The sequence below is a fragment of the Bos mutus genome, chromosome 13 (assembly GCF_027580195.1).
Source record: "Bos mutus isolate GX-2022 chromosome 13, NWIPB_WYAK_1.1, whole genome shotgun sequence".
Classification (NCBI taxonomy): Eukaryota; Metazoa; Chordata; class Mammalia; order Artiodactyla; family Bovidae; genus Bos; species Bos mutus.
Window position 1 is genome coordinate 74,474,401 of NC_091629.1, and position 15,488 is coordinate 74,489,888.

At 40.2% G+C, this 15,488-nt stretch overlaps 1 protein-coding gene across 1 annotated transcript in view; it reads left to right on the forward strand.

Moving 5' to 3' along the window:
- The window catches only part of SEL1L2 (SEL1L2 adaptor subunit of SYVN1 ubiquitin ligase), a 119,404-nt gene that overhangs the window by 52,107 nt on the left and 51,809 nt on the right, over nucleotides 1-15,488 (forward strand). The window contains exon 4 of the mRNA XM_070382140.1: nucleotides 11,214-11,316. Coding sequence (XP_070238241.1) covers nucleotides 11,267-11,316 — 50 coding nt within the window. The 5' untranslated portion in view covers nucleotides 11,214-11,266. The remainder of the gene's footprint in view (nucleotides 1-11,213; nucleotides 11,317-15,488) is intronic.

Sequence of the window (15,488 nt, forward strand, 5' to 3'; positions counted from 1 at the left end):
AAAATATTGTACTCAGTTGTATAACATTTTCAAGACATATACTTTAAGCATGACACAAAAAGACTTCAAGTAAAAGGACTGAAATGATATCTCAAGCAATACTAAGTGAAAGAAACCTATTATTAATTTTATACAGAATAAACTTCAAGGTAAAAACATTTAATAGAGAGAAAGCATCATCACATAGTGTTCATAAGAACAATTCACCAGAATGATATGATGTTGATCTTGAAAAATTAAGGAAAATCTGTTAAACTATAAAAATTAATAGAGTTTGGAAAAGTTGCTAGATTTAAAAATTAATATATAAAACTCAATAGCATTTCTGTATATGATGTATGAAAAGCAAAATATAATGAAATGACTAAAGTATTATTTAAAATAGCAATAGAAAGTAAAAGGTACTTAAGACTAAATCTAATAAAAGATATACAAGATGTTAGAGAAAAGGAAAAGCGTAAAACCTTTTTGAATAATATATAAGAGAATAGTTATTATGATTGTGAATGGGAAAATTCAAAATTGTAAGATATTATATCTTGTCAAATTAGCTTAAAAATTGATCAAGAGGATTTTCACGGTATTTGACAAACTGATTTTACAAGTATATGTGTTTGAATCAGTTCTAATGAGGTGGATGAAACTGGAGCCTATTATACAAAGTGAAGTAAGCCAGAAGGAAAAACACCAATACAGTATACTAACGCATATATATGGAATTTAGAAAGATGGTAACAATAACCCTGTGTACGAGACAGCAAAAGAGACACTAATGTATAGAACAGTCTTATGGACTCTGTGGGAGAGGGAGAGGGTGGGAAGATTTGGGAGAATGGCATTGAAACATGTAAAATATCATGTATGAAATGAGTTGCCAGTCCAGGTTTGATGCACGATACTGGATGCTTGGGGCTAGTGCACTGGGACGACCCAGAGGGATGGTATGGGGAGGGAGGAGGGAGGAGGGTTCAGGATGGGAAATACATGTATACCTGTGGCGGATTCATTTTGATATTTGACAAAACTAATACAATTATGTAAAGTTTAAAAATAAAATAAAATTTTAAAAAAATAAGTAAATAAAATAAAAGTATATGTGAAAACTGGGCAGAAGACCTGAAAAGACATTTCTCTGAAGAAGACATACAGATGGCCAACAAACACATGAAAAGATGCTCGACTTCGCTCACTATTAGAGGAATGTGAATTAAAACTACAATGAGGTATCAGGTCATATCAATCAGAATGGCCATCATCAAAAAACTACAAACAATAAATGGTGGGGAGTATGTGGAGAAGAGGGAACCCTCTAGCACTGTTGGTAGGAATGTAAATTGACACAGCCACTATGGAAAACAGTATGAGATTCCTTTAAAAACTAGGAACAAAACTACCACATGACCCAGCAATCCCACGACTGGGCATATCCCCTGAGAAAATCACAATTCAAAAAGACACCTGTACCCCAGTGTTCACTGCAGCACTATTTACGATAGCTAGGACATAGAAGCATCCTAGAAGTCCATCGACAGATACATGGATAAAGAAGTTGTGGTACATATATACAATGGAATATTGTTGTTGTTTAGATACTAAGTTGTGTCCAACTCTTTTGCAACTACATGGACTCCTCCAGGCGCCTCTATCCATGGAATTTCCCAAGCAAGAATACTGGAGTGTGTTGCCATTTCCTTTTCCAGGAGATCCTCCTGACCCAGGGATTAAACTCACATCTGCTGAATTGGCAGGTATATTCTTCACCACTGAGCCACCAAGGAAGTGAGTATTACTCAACCAAAAAGGAATGAATTTGAGTCAGTTGTAGTGAGGTAGATGAACCTGAAGCCTGTTATTCAGAATGAGGTAAGTCACAAGGAGAAAAACAAATATTATATACCAACTCATATATATGGAATCTAGAGAAATGGTACTTATGAACCTATTTGCAGGGAAGGAATGGAGATGCAGATGTAGAGAGTGGACTTGTGGACGTAGCAGGGGAAAGAGAGGGTTGGATGAACCGAGAGAGTAGCATTGACATATATACACTACCATGTACAAAATAGGTATCTAGTGGGAAGCTGCACATCACACAGGGAGCCCAGCCTGGTGCTCCATGATGAGCTAGAGGGGTGGGAGCGGGGAGAGGGTGGGAGGGAGGCTCATGCGGAAGGGGATATATATACATATATATATGGTTATGATTGACTTGTGTTGTTGTACGGCAGAAACCAACTTAACACTGTAAAGCAGTTATACTCCAAATAAAAAAATAAATTTTAAAGTATATGTGAAAGCAAGTCTAAAAATAGCCAAGACACTTTTGAAGTAGAATGATAAGGGGAACTTGTCCCACTAAATTCTTCCTATAAAATGATGTTTTGGTACATAGATTGAAAAATAGAAGAGAGTCTAGAATCAGTCCTATATATACAGAGGATTTTGGTATGTAATGACAGAGGTGCAATCACATCTTCTTTATCTATTTGTCTATTGATGGCCACTTAGGTTGTCTACACATTTGGCTATTGTGAATACAGAAGTGATGAATACACGGGGGCATATATCTTTTCAAGTTAGTGTTTTCATATTCTTTGGATAAATACCCAGGAGTGGAATTGCTGAATCACATGGTAGTCCTATTCTTAATTTTTTGAGGAAATTCCATACCTTTTTCCATAGTGTCTGCATCAATTTACATTCCCAACAGCATACAAGGGTTCCTTTTTCTTCACACCCTCACCAACATTTATTTCTTGCCATTTACCCGAAAAGGGGAAAACAACCAAAGGTCAATAAATATACTTAACTTCACTTATAATTGCAAAAACAAATTCAATAGCAAAGAATAATTATTTCACACTGATTAGCAAAACTAAAAGATAACCCCATGAGTGATCCAGAATGTGAAGAAACAATAACTCTCATATATCACTGGTGAGAGTGAAGTTTGGTACAACCTCTTTGAACAGCAATGTGGTAATATTTAGTAAAGTTTAAGATGCATATATCCCACTCTGCACATGTACTTTTATTTTTTTAATTTAAATTTATGTATTTTAATTGGAGGCTTATTACTTTACAATATCATGTTGGTTTTGCCACACATCAACATGAATCTGCCACGGACATACACATGTTCCCCATCCTGAACCCCCTTCCCACCTCCCTCCCCATACCATCCCTCTGGGTCATCCCAATACACCAGCCCCAAGCATCCTGTATCCTGCATCGAACCTGGACTGGCGATTCATTTCATATATGATATTATACATGTTTCAATGCCATTCTCCCAAATCATCCCACCCTCTCCCTCTCCCACAGAGTCCAAAAGACTGTTCTATACATCTGTGTCTCTTTTGCTGTCTCGCATACAGGGTTATCATTACCATCTTTCTAAATTCCATATATATGCATTAGTATACTGTATTGGTGTTTTTCTTTCTGACTTACTTCACTCTGAATAATAGGCTCCAGTTTCATCCACCTCATTAGACCTGATTCAAATGTATTCTTTTTAATGGCTGAGTAATGTGCTTTTAGATAAGTTCTCACACATCTGTAGAAGAAAATGTGCACAAGGATTTTCATTGCAGAATTAGTTTGGGTACCACACAAGTGGAAAAACCGAATGTTCATGGAAGGCCTAGGAGAAATAATGAAGGAATGAATAAATAAACTGGGCTTCGCTGATAGCTCAGTTGGTAAAGAATCCTCCTGCAATGCAGGAGACTGCGGTGCGATTCCTGGGTCTGGAAGATCCCCTGGAGAAGGGATAGATTACCCACTCCAGTATTCTGGCCTGGAGAATTCCATGGACTATATAGTCTATGGGGTTGCAAAAAGTCAGACACGAGCGACTTTCACTTTCATTTTCACTTTCATTCATATAAAGAATTTTGACCAGACAATTGGCACTGTTAAAATGAATGAATGAAGCTTGCTTGAATCAAGATGAATAAATCTCAAACCATGAAAAGCTTAGTTGCAAAAGTATATATAGTATGATGCTACTTATATATAGAAATAACATTGGGTACACATATGTAGTGAAAGAGCTACACAGTGGATTTTCCTAGTGGTACAGTACGCAAGAATCAGCATGACAATGCAGGGGACACAGGTTCGATCCCTGGTCCAGGAAGATTCCACATGCCACGGAGCGACTAAGCCTGTGTGCCACAGCTACTGAACCCAAGCTCTAGAGCCTGTGAGCCGCAACCGCCGAGCCCACCTGCTGCAACGCCTGAAGCCAGCGTACTCCAGGGCCCATCAGGCCACAACTACCGAGCCTGTGTGCTGCAGCTGTTGATGTCTGCACGCCCGAGAGCCTGTGCTCCACAAAGAAAGCCACAGCAATGTAAAGCCCACACACCACAACTAAAGAGTAGCCTCTCCACAACTAGAGAAAGACTGCACAGCAACGGGAGACCCAGCGCAACCAAATAAATGAATGAAGAGCTACCCAGCAACTTCAGGAAAACACCCACCGCTGAAGAGGGAACAAGGGGCAGGTCTGTTGGGAGGAGGCTTGCCTGTATCTGTACATTGTTTCCTTACAACCGATACAGAAAACAAGTGAGACAAAATGTTACCATCCATTAAACTGTGTGTGTGAGATGGGGAGGGTGATAGTGAGGTATGTTTCATTTTCTGTACTTCTTTTGTATGTTTGAAATATTTCATGGTTATTTAAAATGAATAGAAATTAGCATCACTTGACATAAAAATAATCTACAGGTGAATATATATTAAGTATTCTAACCATCAAAATTTTAACGTTTGTGTGTGTACCACTTAAAATTATTTTATGGGGTGAGATAAAATTGGGAGAGTAGGATTGACATATATACAGTGCCATGTGCAAAAATAGCTAGCTAGTGGGAAGCCGCTGTATAGCACAGGGAGTTCAGCTCAGTGCTCTGTAATGACCTAGAGGGGTGAGATGGGGGTGGGGGTGGGAGGGACATTCAAAAGGGAGAGGATATACGTATACATACGTACTTCTGAACTTTGGTGTTGGAGAAGACTTGAGAATCCCCTGGACTGCAAGGAGATCCAACCAGTCCATCCTAAAGGAGATCAGTCCTGGGTGTTCATTGGAAGGACTGATACTGAAGCTGAAACTCCAATACTTTGGCCACCTGATGCAAAGTACTGACTCATTTGAAAAGACCCTAATGCTGGGAAAGACTGAAGGCAGGAGAAGGGGATTACAGCGGATGAGATGGCTGGACGGCATCACCGACTCAATGAACATGAGTTTGAGTGAACTCGGGAGTTGGTGATGGACAGGGAGGCCTGGCGTGCTGCAGTCCATGGGGTCGCAAAGAGTCAGACACGACTGAGCGACTGAAATGAACTGAACTGAACTGATAGGTGATTCACTTAGTTGTACAGCAGAAATTAACACAACATTGTAAAGCAACTATACTCCAATAAAAAATTATCCTACATACCCTTTGGGAATCAGTGACCTAAGGTGCTACAAATTATCATGTGCACCTAAGTGTCAACCCAGCCACTTCGAGCAGGCACTCTTATCCACCCCAGAGGACATGAATACAGCATGCCACTTTCTTTTCTTGCCCTTTCTGCTCCTACTCACTACTTAAGGTCTTTCCATTATCCAAGGCCTCCCATAAGCATTGTCTTCTTACATAATCATGTCCAAACCAACCAGACTGGGAATTATCATGTGTGTATAATGATGCTCTGAATCATCAAGACCTGGTTACATCACGCTCATTATCTTCTGTTGAGGAAGGTGGAGGAATATATTGTACCCTTTTTAGATGGATACATCAGAAAATAGTCAAAATAAAGAGAGATATGATTCATCTAATGGGGAAAATGATTTATATGAAACATATTTCTCAAGAATCAGGTAAATGAAGTATTACTTTAAAGAAACAACTATAAGATACTTTAAACAATTACAGTAAATTTATTTTTTAAATGTATTTTGGAACGTCTTTTCAAATTTTTCATCATTTGATAATAACTTTGTGTTTAACACATGATTCTGCATATTGTGTAGCTCTGAGAAGTAGTATAGGCTCTGTGCGTATACCAACTCATCTGTAAAATGACAGCCAATGAGAAAATTGCCTAGGACCCAAGTGGTTTATGAATATTAGCACCTATTATAACTATAACTATATATTATTTGATTCTTCCTTTCTTTTATAATGCATGTCTTTCTGATAAATTAAGGATTTTAGATCATGAATTATATCTTTCTAAGTCAGGGTCTCTCTTATTTTAAGCTTTGCTTAGTAGATATTTGAAAAGGATAAAAATTTTTTTTTTTACTTATAATTTGTCTACCTTTTCCAAGAAATACCAATGGAGGTATTTATGTCTGAGGACAATGATCTGGGGACAGACTGAATAAATTTGACTGTTGTAAATATCTGTGCTATATTCAAGAGGATTTGAGTTGATGGCATCTTTATCTGACTAAACTCTGCTGAGTCATTCTTTCTTAGGTGGAATATTATTTTTAGAAATGGATCATTACTCTCCCACCTTATCTGAGATTGTATCTTTCTAGCAGACATTAAGGGCAAATGTGAAGAGCTCTTCTGATGCATTATTTGGAAAATCAGAAACTGAAGTTGGTTTATATTAAATATAATTAAAATTAGATGCAGTGTCTGTGGAGGCAAGCTTTTCTGCAAAGATTTTCCCATTTTATCTTTCTGTATCATTTTAATGGTGAAAGCACCTGATTTTTAGTCAGAGTAAAAGATATTCACCTCCTTTAACTCTCAATGTCAAGACATTCGTTTAACTCTCAGTGGTCCTTTATGTGATTCAAGAAGTAATAAAATTTGAGATTCAAACTAAGGAATTTAATATTCTTTTCCCTTTTATTTTTCTAGATCATTTAGATAATATTTATATACTTGAATTTAAATGTTAAAGTTTTAGATTTTCTGATGAAACATTTAAGAAAGTAATGCAGATTAAGGCAAGGGAAGGAGCTGAGCAAAGATAGAGTTTCAGACGTTTAGGATTTTGAAGAGCAAATTGCGCTAGAGGATTGTCCCCCTCCCACAGGCAAGGGAGCTGGGCTCTTGTACTTCCATATCCATCAGTCAGTGGCTAGAGGCCTCCAGCACCCTGCACGGTTAAGTATCCCTGTTGTAAGACCTTGCCTTACTTGCTAGACCTCCTGGATTCCAATCAACTTCATCCCTATTTCTCCTCAGCCATTTACCAGCCACATGTAGAGCCATCGCACCAATAGAATTTCAAACTCAAAAGCAGCGATCTCTGATCAGAGCCAGCTTCCTGCCACTTCTTTTCCCTCTGTCTTTCTCCTAGCAATCCTGCCTTCACCTTCACAGTGCCCTGAGTTGCCTCCTCCCTTTCGTCCTTCACGTCTCTGTCCACTCTCCTCAGTATCACTGGCTGCCAGCTTTGACTGCCTGGCCAGCTATGACTTGCAAGCTCTCTGTCTTCATTTAAAACACACTGCCCAGTTATTTTGCACCAACTGTTTCCTCCAAATGGAGTACCAGTTTCATCTTCTTGGTCTGGCAAATTCCTACCTAACTTTGGAGAACTGTCTAAAGTGCCGTTTCATCTGTGAAGATTTCTTTCTTTCACTAGGCCAGAGTAAGGGACCTGAGGTGGGTGGGCATTTGCTGTTTGTGGGCTTCCCATCATCCATTTTACCCTTCTCACCATCCCAATTTCCTTTTGGGGAATTAGGTTTTCCCCAATGGATACATTCTTATAGGAATGTAATGAGATGCCTTGTCTTCCCTACTAGACCCATCAGACTCATCAGGGAGCTGGAACAGAGAGAGGAAGGTCTTAAAAGGATTCGATCCTCGTCCATCCCAGCGGGAGTGCTTGCCACTGTTTGCAAGGGTGCTTTGATTCCTGATCAACCCCATTGAATCTGTGAACCTCCTAATAAGTTCCTTTAGCTTAAGTCAATCAGATTGGGTTTCTGTGGCTCACAAACAAAGAAGGCTCCTGTATTCCCACAATGCCTTCTTATGTAGAGCCTACCAGATGGCCTTGTAATTTTTGGTAAACATGTTTGTCTCTGCCAGGCTAAGATACAGTGTTCAGCATTGTGTCTAACACATGGTAAGAATCAATTCATACCAGTTAAATGAACAAGTAAATGTATGAATGGCAGAGAACAAGTTGTCTCCAACTTTACTCTTTCTTCTTACATCTGAAACAAGCAAGTGGGCCATTTTTCTTCTAAAGATTTGCTTCTAGTCATTATGAATGAGAGGATTCTGCATGAATTCCACAGTGACAAGTGACAGGAGTTAAGAAATAGACTTGATTAGAGAATTTTACAGTTGAAGTGTCAGCAGGAGGAGGCATAGATTCCTGTTGCTCCCATCATCTCAGAAAGGTGATCTGGGTCTAGAGATTGATGGTTACTTGGAAGGCCCACCAACTACACTGTACTTTGAGTACAGTAATGAGAACACAGCCTTGTCAGAGGTGGGCTACTTGGGCATCCAGTTGCCTAGGAAAGTCAGAGGCCCAGCATCTGGAAACCTTGGAGGCCCATGGGAAATCTCAGTCCTTCTTGGTTTTGGAGGGTAGCCACTGATCTGAGCTGAGTTTGGGTGCCTCCCTTCTTATGGGGAGAAGAGGCAGCTTGTTTTCCATGTGATACAGAGTTAGCATCAGTATTAGTTTGCCAGGGATACCATAACAAAATACCATAGGCAAAGTGGCTGAAGCAGCAGAAATGGATTTTCTCACAGTCCTGGAGGCTCAAAGTCCACAATCAAGGTGTTAACAGGTTCATTCTCAGGCTTCTTTCCTTAGCTTATAATGGGTCACCTTCTCACTGTGTCCTTACATTGTCTCTTTTCTATGCCAGCGTGCTGCTGGTGTTTCTTCTGCTTAAACAGACATCTAGTCATATTGGATTAGGGCTCCACTCAAAGAGCCTCCTTCAATCACTTCTTTAAAGACCTTACCTCCAAATAAGGTTACATTCTGAGGTACTGGGGGATGAGACTTCAAAATACAAATTTTGGCGGTTACAATTCAGCCCATGACAGTCCCCAAATTAGATAGAAAATATTGATAATAAGACTGAAAAAGTAATAAAATGTCTAGAACTGTCTACAAATTATATCTCTGACAAACACTGAAGTACAAATTTGTCTAGTTGGAGCAAGTTCCACAGTTGCTGCTGCCTTAAATACTACTCTGGCACACCCACTCACCCTTTATCCCTGAGGCTCATCCCCAGCACTTCTCAGTCACTAAAGAGCTCCTATCAGGACAAAGCAACAGGCATCCACTAGATGGCTGTTCAGAGGACCCCAGAAGAATCAAAGTCCTTTACAACAACTTCAGGGTTGTCTTCTCAAATCCTCAAATCATTTCCTGACTGTACTTTACCCAAATTTGGAAACATGGTGTTGGAGAAGACTCTTGAGAATCCCTTGGACTGCAAGGAGATCCAACCAGTCCATTCTAAAGGAGATCAGTCCTGGGTATTCTTTGGAAGGAGTGATGCTAAAGCTGAAACTCCAGTACTTTGGCCACCTCATGCGAAGAGTTGACTCATTGGAAAAGACTCTGATGCTGGGAGGGATTGGGAGCAGGAGGAGAAGGGGACGCCAGAAGATGAGATGGCTGGATGGCATCACTGACTCAATGGACATGAGTCTGAGTGAACTCCAGGAGATGGTGATGGACAGGGAGGTCTGGAGTGCTGCGATTCATGGGGTCGCAAAGAGTCGGACATGACTGAGTGACTGAACTGAACTGAACTGAACCCATACAAAGAGTTATTAAGATAACTTTACTGGTAATGAAGCCCTCTTATAGTACATAAAACTTGTATTTTAATACATTTGTAAAGCCCAAAATAAAATTACATATAAAGGTAAAAACCATGGATAGAAATCTATAGTGGTAAATCATTTCTCATATGTATATGGATGTATAGACAACCTTTCAAAATTTATTCTCCCACTTTGAAAGCATCTTAATAGGACCGATTGCCATTCCAAACACAGGTTAATATGTTTTTCCCATTATTTTTCCTCTTTAATCATTAAGTATAGATAACCTATAACTCAAAGCAGAAATTAGACATTAAATGTGTCTGGTGTTACTAAATTGATTGGATAACTTTAAGCATTCAAAAATAATTGTAAACTGGATTGTAAATTGTATTTTTTTTTTTAATTTACAAAATAAAGTGGGCAGTTCTGGTAGCTTATCAGGAGGAAGAAAAACAAGAACCACTTAAAAAATTTTTTGTGGTCTTGTTAATGAGGCATCAAATCCCAGAATGCCTCTCCTTTAAAATGGCTTCACATGTGGCTCACCTAATCAGAGGTTTCAGTGAGTGTCATAATGGACTTCAAGAGGCACTGTGATGCTATGGAAGGGTGTGTGTGTGTGTGTGTGTGTGTATGTGTATGTATTGGGGTGGGGACTCTAAGGCAGACTTTCCTTCTAAACAGCTTTCCCCATCTGTAAACTGGTGATATGCTTTGAAAATTGTGAATTGTTATATAAATGTTTTAGAAGTATTTTTATTGTAGCTGGTAAAATTATGTTTCTTGTTTTCCTTAAATACTATAAAATTTTACTCTGAGGTATCATCCCACAAGGCAAATTATTACTGATCCCCTCCTTTGCGCCTTCTTCAAGGTCCTAGGCATGTTCTGGCATACCTACCCTGCCCGCTTATTCCTGACGCTCATCCCCAACAGTTCTCAGTCAGGCTAGAAAGGTCTTAGAAAGACTCTGGGGAGGATGAGGGAGTGTCTCTCCTCCAATCCTGAGTACACACTGCCCATGGTATCTTCTGGTTCAGACAAGAGATCTGAGCACTAAAAAAGCCAGGTATCTAAGATCCAGATAGCAGGGTACACCAAGCCACCCCTTCCTTAGAAAACCTTGCTTCCTGTCTTCTGCTTGCAGGACTTTGCGCCCCTTTTTTCAGACTGGAAACATCTGTCTCCCTTCTATCATCAGAAACATCCATCTCTCTCCTCCATCCTCCCAGACCCTTTCACAAAAGAGAGGAAGAGAATACTTTCATAGACAGCTTCTACCATCTAGCCAAAGGTAGGGTGATCTTGAAATGCAGAGACTAAAAAATAAGGAGAGCGAACCCCAAAATAATATGCCAGCACATTATTTTTAAAATGTAAAACACAAAATAATGTTATTTTTCTGTGTTTGTCCATATACAGTAAAAAAGCAAGCAAAGAACAATTTCACGGATGAAGGAGACCAGCTTTTTAATATGGGCATCCAGATCCTCCAGCAGTCTAAAAGCCAGAAACAAAAAGCAGAGTAAGTCCACCCAGCACTCAAGCCAATTTCAATTTCCAGGTTGAGAAAAGAGAGCAATCCAAAATCTAATTTGTCATTAAAAGCTTATTGGTATAACAAATAAGCTTATTTGCCTATAAACTTTTGTTTTAAAAGGATCAAACGGTGTTTAAAGAATCCTACAAATTATCAGCCTAAACACATGGCAGACCTTATGTATGAAACCACAGTCCCTACACATCAAGTGAAATGCAGAATAAAGGCACTGACCTAAGCGTTCAAGCAAAAATATTGTTTTGGCTTTAACTGACTCAAGTGAAACAAAATATGTACTATTTGAAAAAAATACATATTGTTCGAACTAGAGTAGTTGTTTTAGAATGCTTTATGCTGCCTAACAGCGTTTGTGCCTCGCTTTATGGTTTTCAGAACACTTTCATGTATGTGATGCCATTTTATCCCCAGAAGAGAATTATGAGTTAAAAGAGTTCCATTTTTACCCCCTTTAAAACTTTGGGAATAGAGATGCAAGGATGGTAAATGGAGGTGAAGACAAATACACAGCTAGGAGGTGACCAAGCAGAGAACACATGGTCTCACGCCACGTCCACTGTTTCTCGTTTCACTTGTCTGCTCTGTCTAAATGGGAGGCAGAACTATCTTTCCCCTGCTGTCCCCAGGAGAGGAGACAACCTGAAGTCCTATCAGGTCTCTAGTGACAACCTTGGAATCGAACTCTGCCTCTACCGTTTCCTGGCCGTGGGACAGAGAAAGTTACTTAACAACTTTGTGCCCTGGATAATGCAGTCTAGCTCTTAGAACCATGTCTGACACTCAGTAATAAGGAGATAAGTGTTTGTTATTTTTATTTCTGGTCCTTTAACTGGTAAATGGAAGGTGTGGAAGAGAAGTCAAGTGTGTCTTGAACCTTAATAGAAGGAATAAAAACCTCCAACAATCCTGTTTCTTTTGTTTTCACAGATTAGGCATACCAGCCCTATGGGATGCTTCCCAGAGCTGTGGTAGCCAGACTGAGGAAGGGCAGCTGCACAGTGCATGAATTCTTCCCTAAAGCTCAAAGCCTCTAAGATGAGGGTGGGGGATTAAGTATAAACCTGGTTATCACAACATCACAACGTCCATTTTTCAAGCTCCTTCTTCGTGTGACTTATTGTGGGATATTCTTCATTGTTCACAATGATATTGTAAAACATAAATTATTATCCCCAAATTATGGAGGAGGAAATAGAAGGTCAAAAAATTTTGATTTTTCCAAAGTGACAAGAAAAAGAAAGTAAGGGATTTGGTCCTCTCTCTAGGGAAAGTTAAATTAGAAGCACTTAATAAGAGCAAAAGAAACCATCCTCAGCAAAAACTCAAGCCTCATGCTAAGTATCTCTGGGGACTGTCATGATGAGGATGGAGTTAAACCAAGCCCCCAAAATACAATCCAGCCTTAGAGGGAAGTCAGCTCATTTGGGTGCCACTGAACAGATGAGTAAGAAGGACAGGGAATCCTGAGCCCAGCCTAGCAAGATGAGAGAACAGTGGTATTCTGGGAAGGGCTTGTCCCTGAGATTCAACCTAGACAGGTGAACCCAAGATGAGGGGCCCCATTAAGTCCAAGGGACTCCTAGATTTAGCCTGATGGGACAACATCACTCTTAGAAGGCTCTGCTTAACCTTGATAGGTGCCTTCCTTTATTGACCGAAGGGGATGGGGAGAAAAGCCAGCCCTTCATTGCAGGGCCATCCAGCAGTGCAGGAACCTTCATGCCTACATGGTGTCACTCAATCTCAGGTTACTCTTTCCCAACCTATCCTGCTCCAATCCTTGCCCAAGAATCCCAGAAGAACAGCTTATGTGTGCAGCAGCACAGATACGTAAGAGGGTACATAAACCTGAGTCTGCTGACCCTCCTAGGTTGGCAGCAGTGGAGAACCGAAACCAAACCTCTTCACAACCAGAGACCCCAGGAGTTTGTGGGCAAGATGTGTGAAACTCCTTCAGTGTTCAGGATTGTCTGCTTTACAGCCAACTTAGCCATCTCTAAGATTCTGGTCAGGGAAGAGAAGAGGCTATACCCCCAGACCAAAGGGGAGTCATTTTGCTTCTCTTCATCCTCTGCCCTGCCCGCTCCTTGCCTCACCGCTCCTCACTGAGGGTAGCATAAGTCACAGGGGCTACTAGTCCTTTTGCCTCATCCACACCCACATCTTGGTCTAATTCATTTGTTCAGTCTCTTCACGTGTATGCGAGGAAAATTGTTGAACAAGCTAGTGGTTTTAGAAGTACAAATGTTAAACAAGCATATGTCAGGGAAACAAACTTGTCTGAAAGAGTCGAGAAGCCTCTATGATATCCAAGGTTAACTGTCATTAAGACTTACTCATCAGCGAGGAAGGTTTGGAGATAAGCTTCTGATATGTCCTAGAGATGCACTTAGCCTCCCCTTTCCCAGGACCCACCCGAGCATCCAACACCAAATCCTCTAGAGACAATCCAGACACCTAACGGAACTTTCTTTTGTGGACCTACCCTTCCTTCCCAGTTTCTCCTACTTTTTCCCTCTTGGGGATTACAGTCCAGATCTTAATCCCACCTAATTTGCCATGACTTTTTTTTCTACCCAGGGTCCAGCTTCTGGTATTCCATGTATCAGCTTGGACTGCCCTGATAGGGGACAGAGGTACCCCCTCCTCCCTCAGACTCAAAGCCACCTAGAGGGATTGGTTTTGCAAATGTTTGCTGTCTCTTGGGACCAGCAACTACATGTACTCCTGGCCGCTGCAGCCCATCTCAGGTTTCTCTGCTCTGGACCATGTTGGTGCGCTTCTCGTCCCAGCAGACCATGTTGTTGCAGCAACAAGCCATGTGACAGAAGAGCTCCTGGGAATCTATACTGGGTGCCATGCCTGTCCTGTGATGCCAGACCCATGCATTCACTGACCTTCGAAACCTTCTCTCTTATTATTTGCTTTTTGGCCCCCAGAACTTCCACTTGATTTGACCACAGCTATTTTTTTTGCTAGATCTCCTGGCTTCTTTTGGTTCCGCTGGGATCTACTCTCTGTTTACCATCCAGGAGCCTAATGCTTACCTGGATATCTCTTTCTTGGCCCTTCTGGCCTATTCTATTCGGCTCCAGCCTTTGACCATGAGGAACTTATTTTAACATCAGCATGGGTAGGGTGTATAAAGCTGAATCTCCTAATCCTCCTGAATTGGTAGCTATGGTAGATTTGTGTGTTTATTCCTATATTTGGGTCAAGGTCACAGGCAGAGGTTAATGCTTTGTGATCTTACTGCTACCAAAGGGGAAGTGTTAAGAATAAAAATAAGTCCTCAGAGCACTCTCTGTCTCCAACACAAGTTTTGACCTTGTAAGGCTCTCCATCACTACTTGTTTCACAGATCAGGTCTGGGTGACTTCTGACCAGGACTCATAAAATGTACTGCGAGACAATCCTCTGGTGTCTATATTTGTAATCACTAACTTTATGTGATTTACCCACAAATTATAGGAGAACAATTACCATGCCATAAAACTTTCTATGCAATAGTCTTAATAATAATTATAGCTGAATTTATTGAGGGCATACTCTATATCAGGCAGTTATGCCAAGAACTTCACATGGATTATCTCACTGAATCTTCCCAGCAGCCCCATGAAGTAGATGCTATTATTATCCAATTTTATAGATGACAGTGGCACAGAGAAGTTAAGTAACTTGCCTGAAGCTCTCAAACTAATTAATGGTAGATTTTAACCCAGTCAGTCAGACTCTAGAGCCCTAAAAATCATTACGGTTTTGTTTGGTTATTGTTTTTCCACAGAGTCTGGTTGTGCTAAAGAACATGCTCTGCTTCAGAAAATTATTTTGGAATGTAAAGGGACAGTTGTTCTCATGATAGTAACTTCTTAGGTGTGACATTGCAGTTTTGATTTCTTAAAACTGATTTTAATTATATTGTTCAGAGTTCATTGTATAAATCAAATACTCATAAGTAATGGGATTTACTGTGGGAAGGTTTACTATTTTAGGACAAATGCCCCAGCTTTTCACTCCACTTGGTCTATTAGCTTGAAGCATGAATGATATAGCTTAAATATTTCTCCTTTTCAGCAGCTTCATTATTTGTCAGATATATTTGAAATTATACTCTTAGACTGACTTAGGGCTGAAAAAAA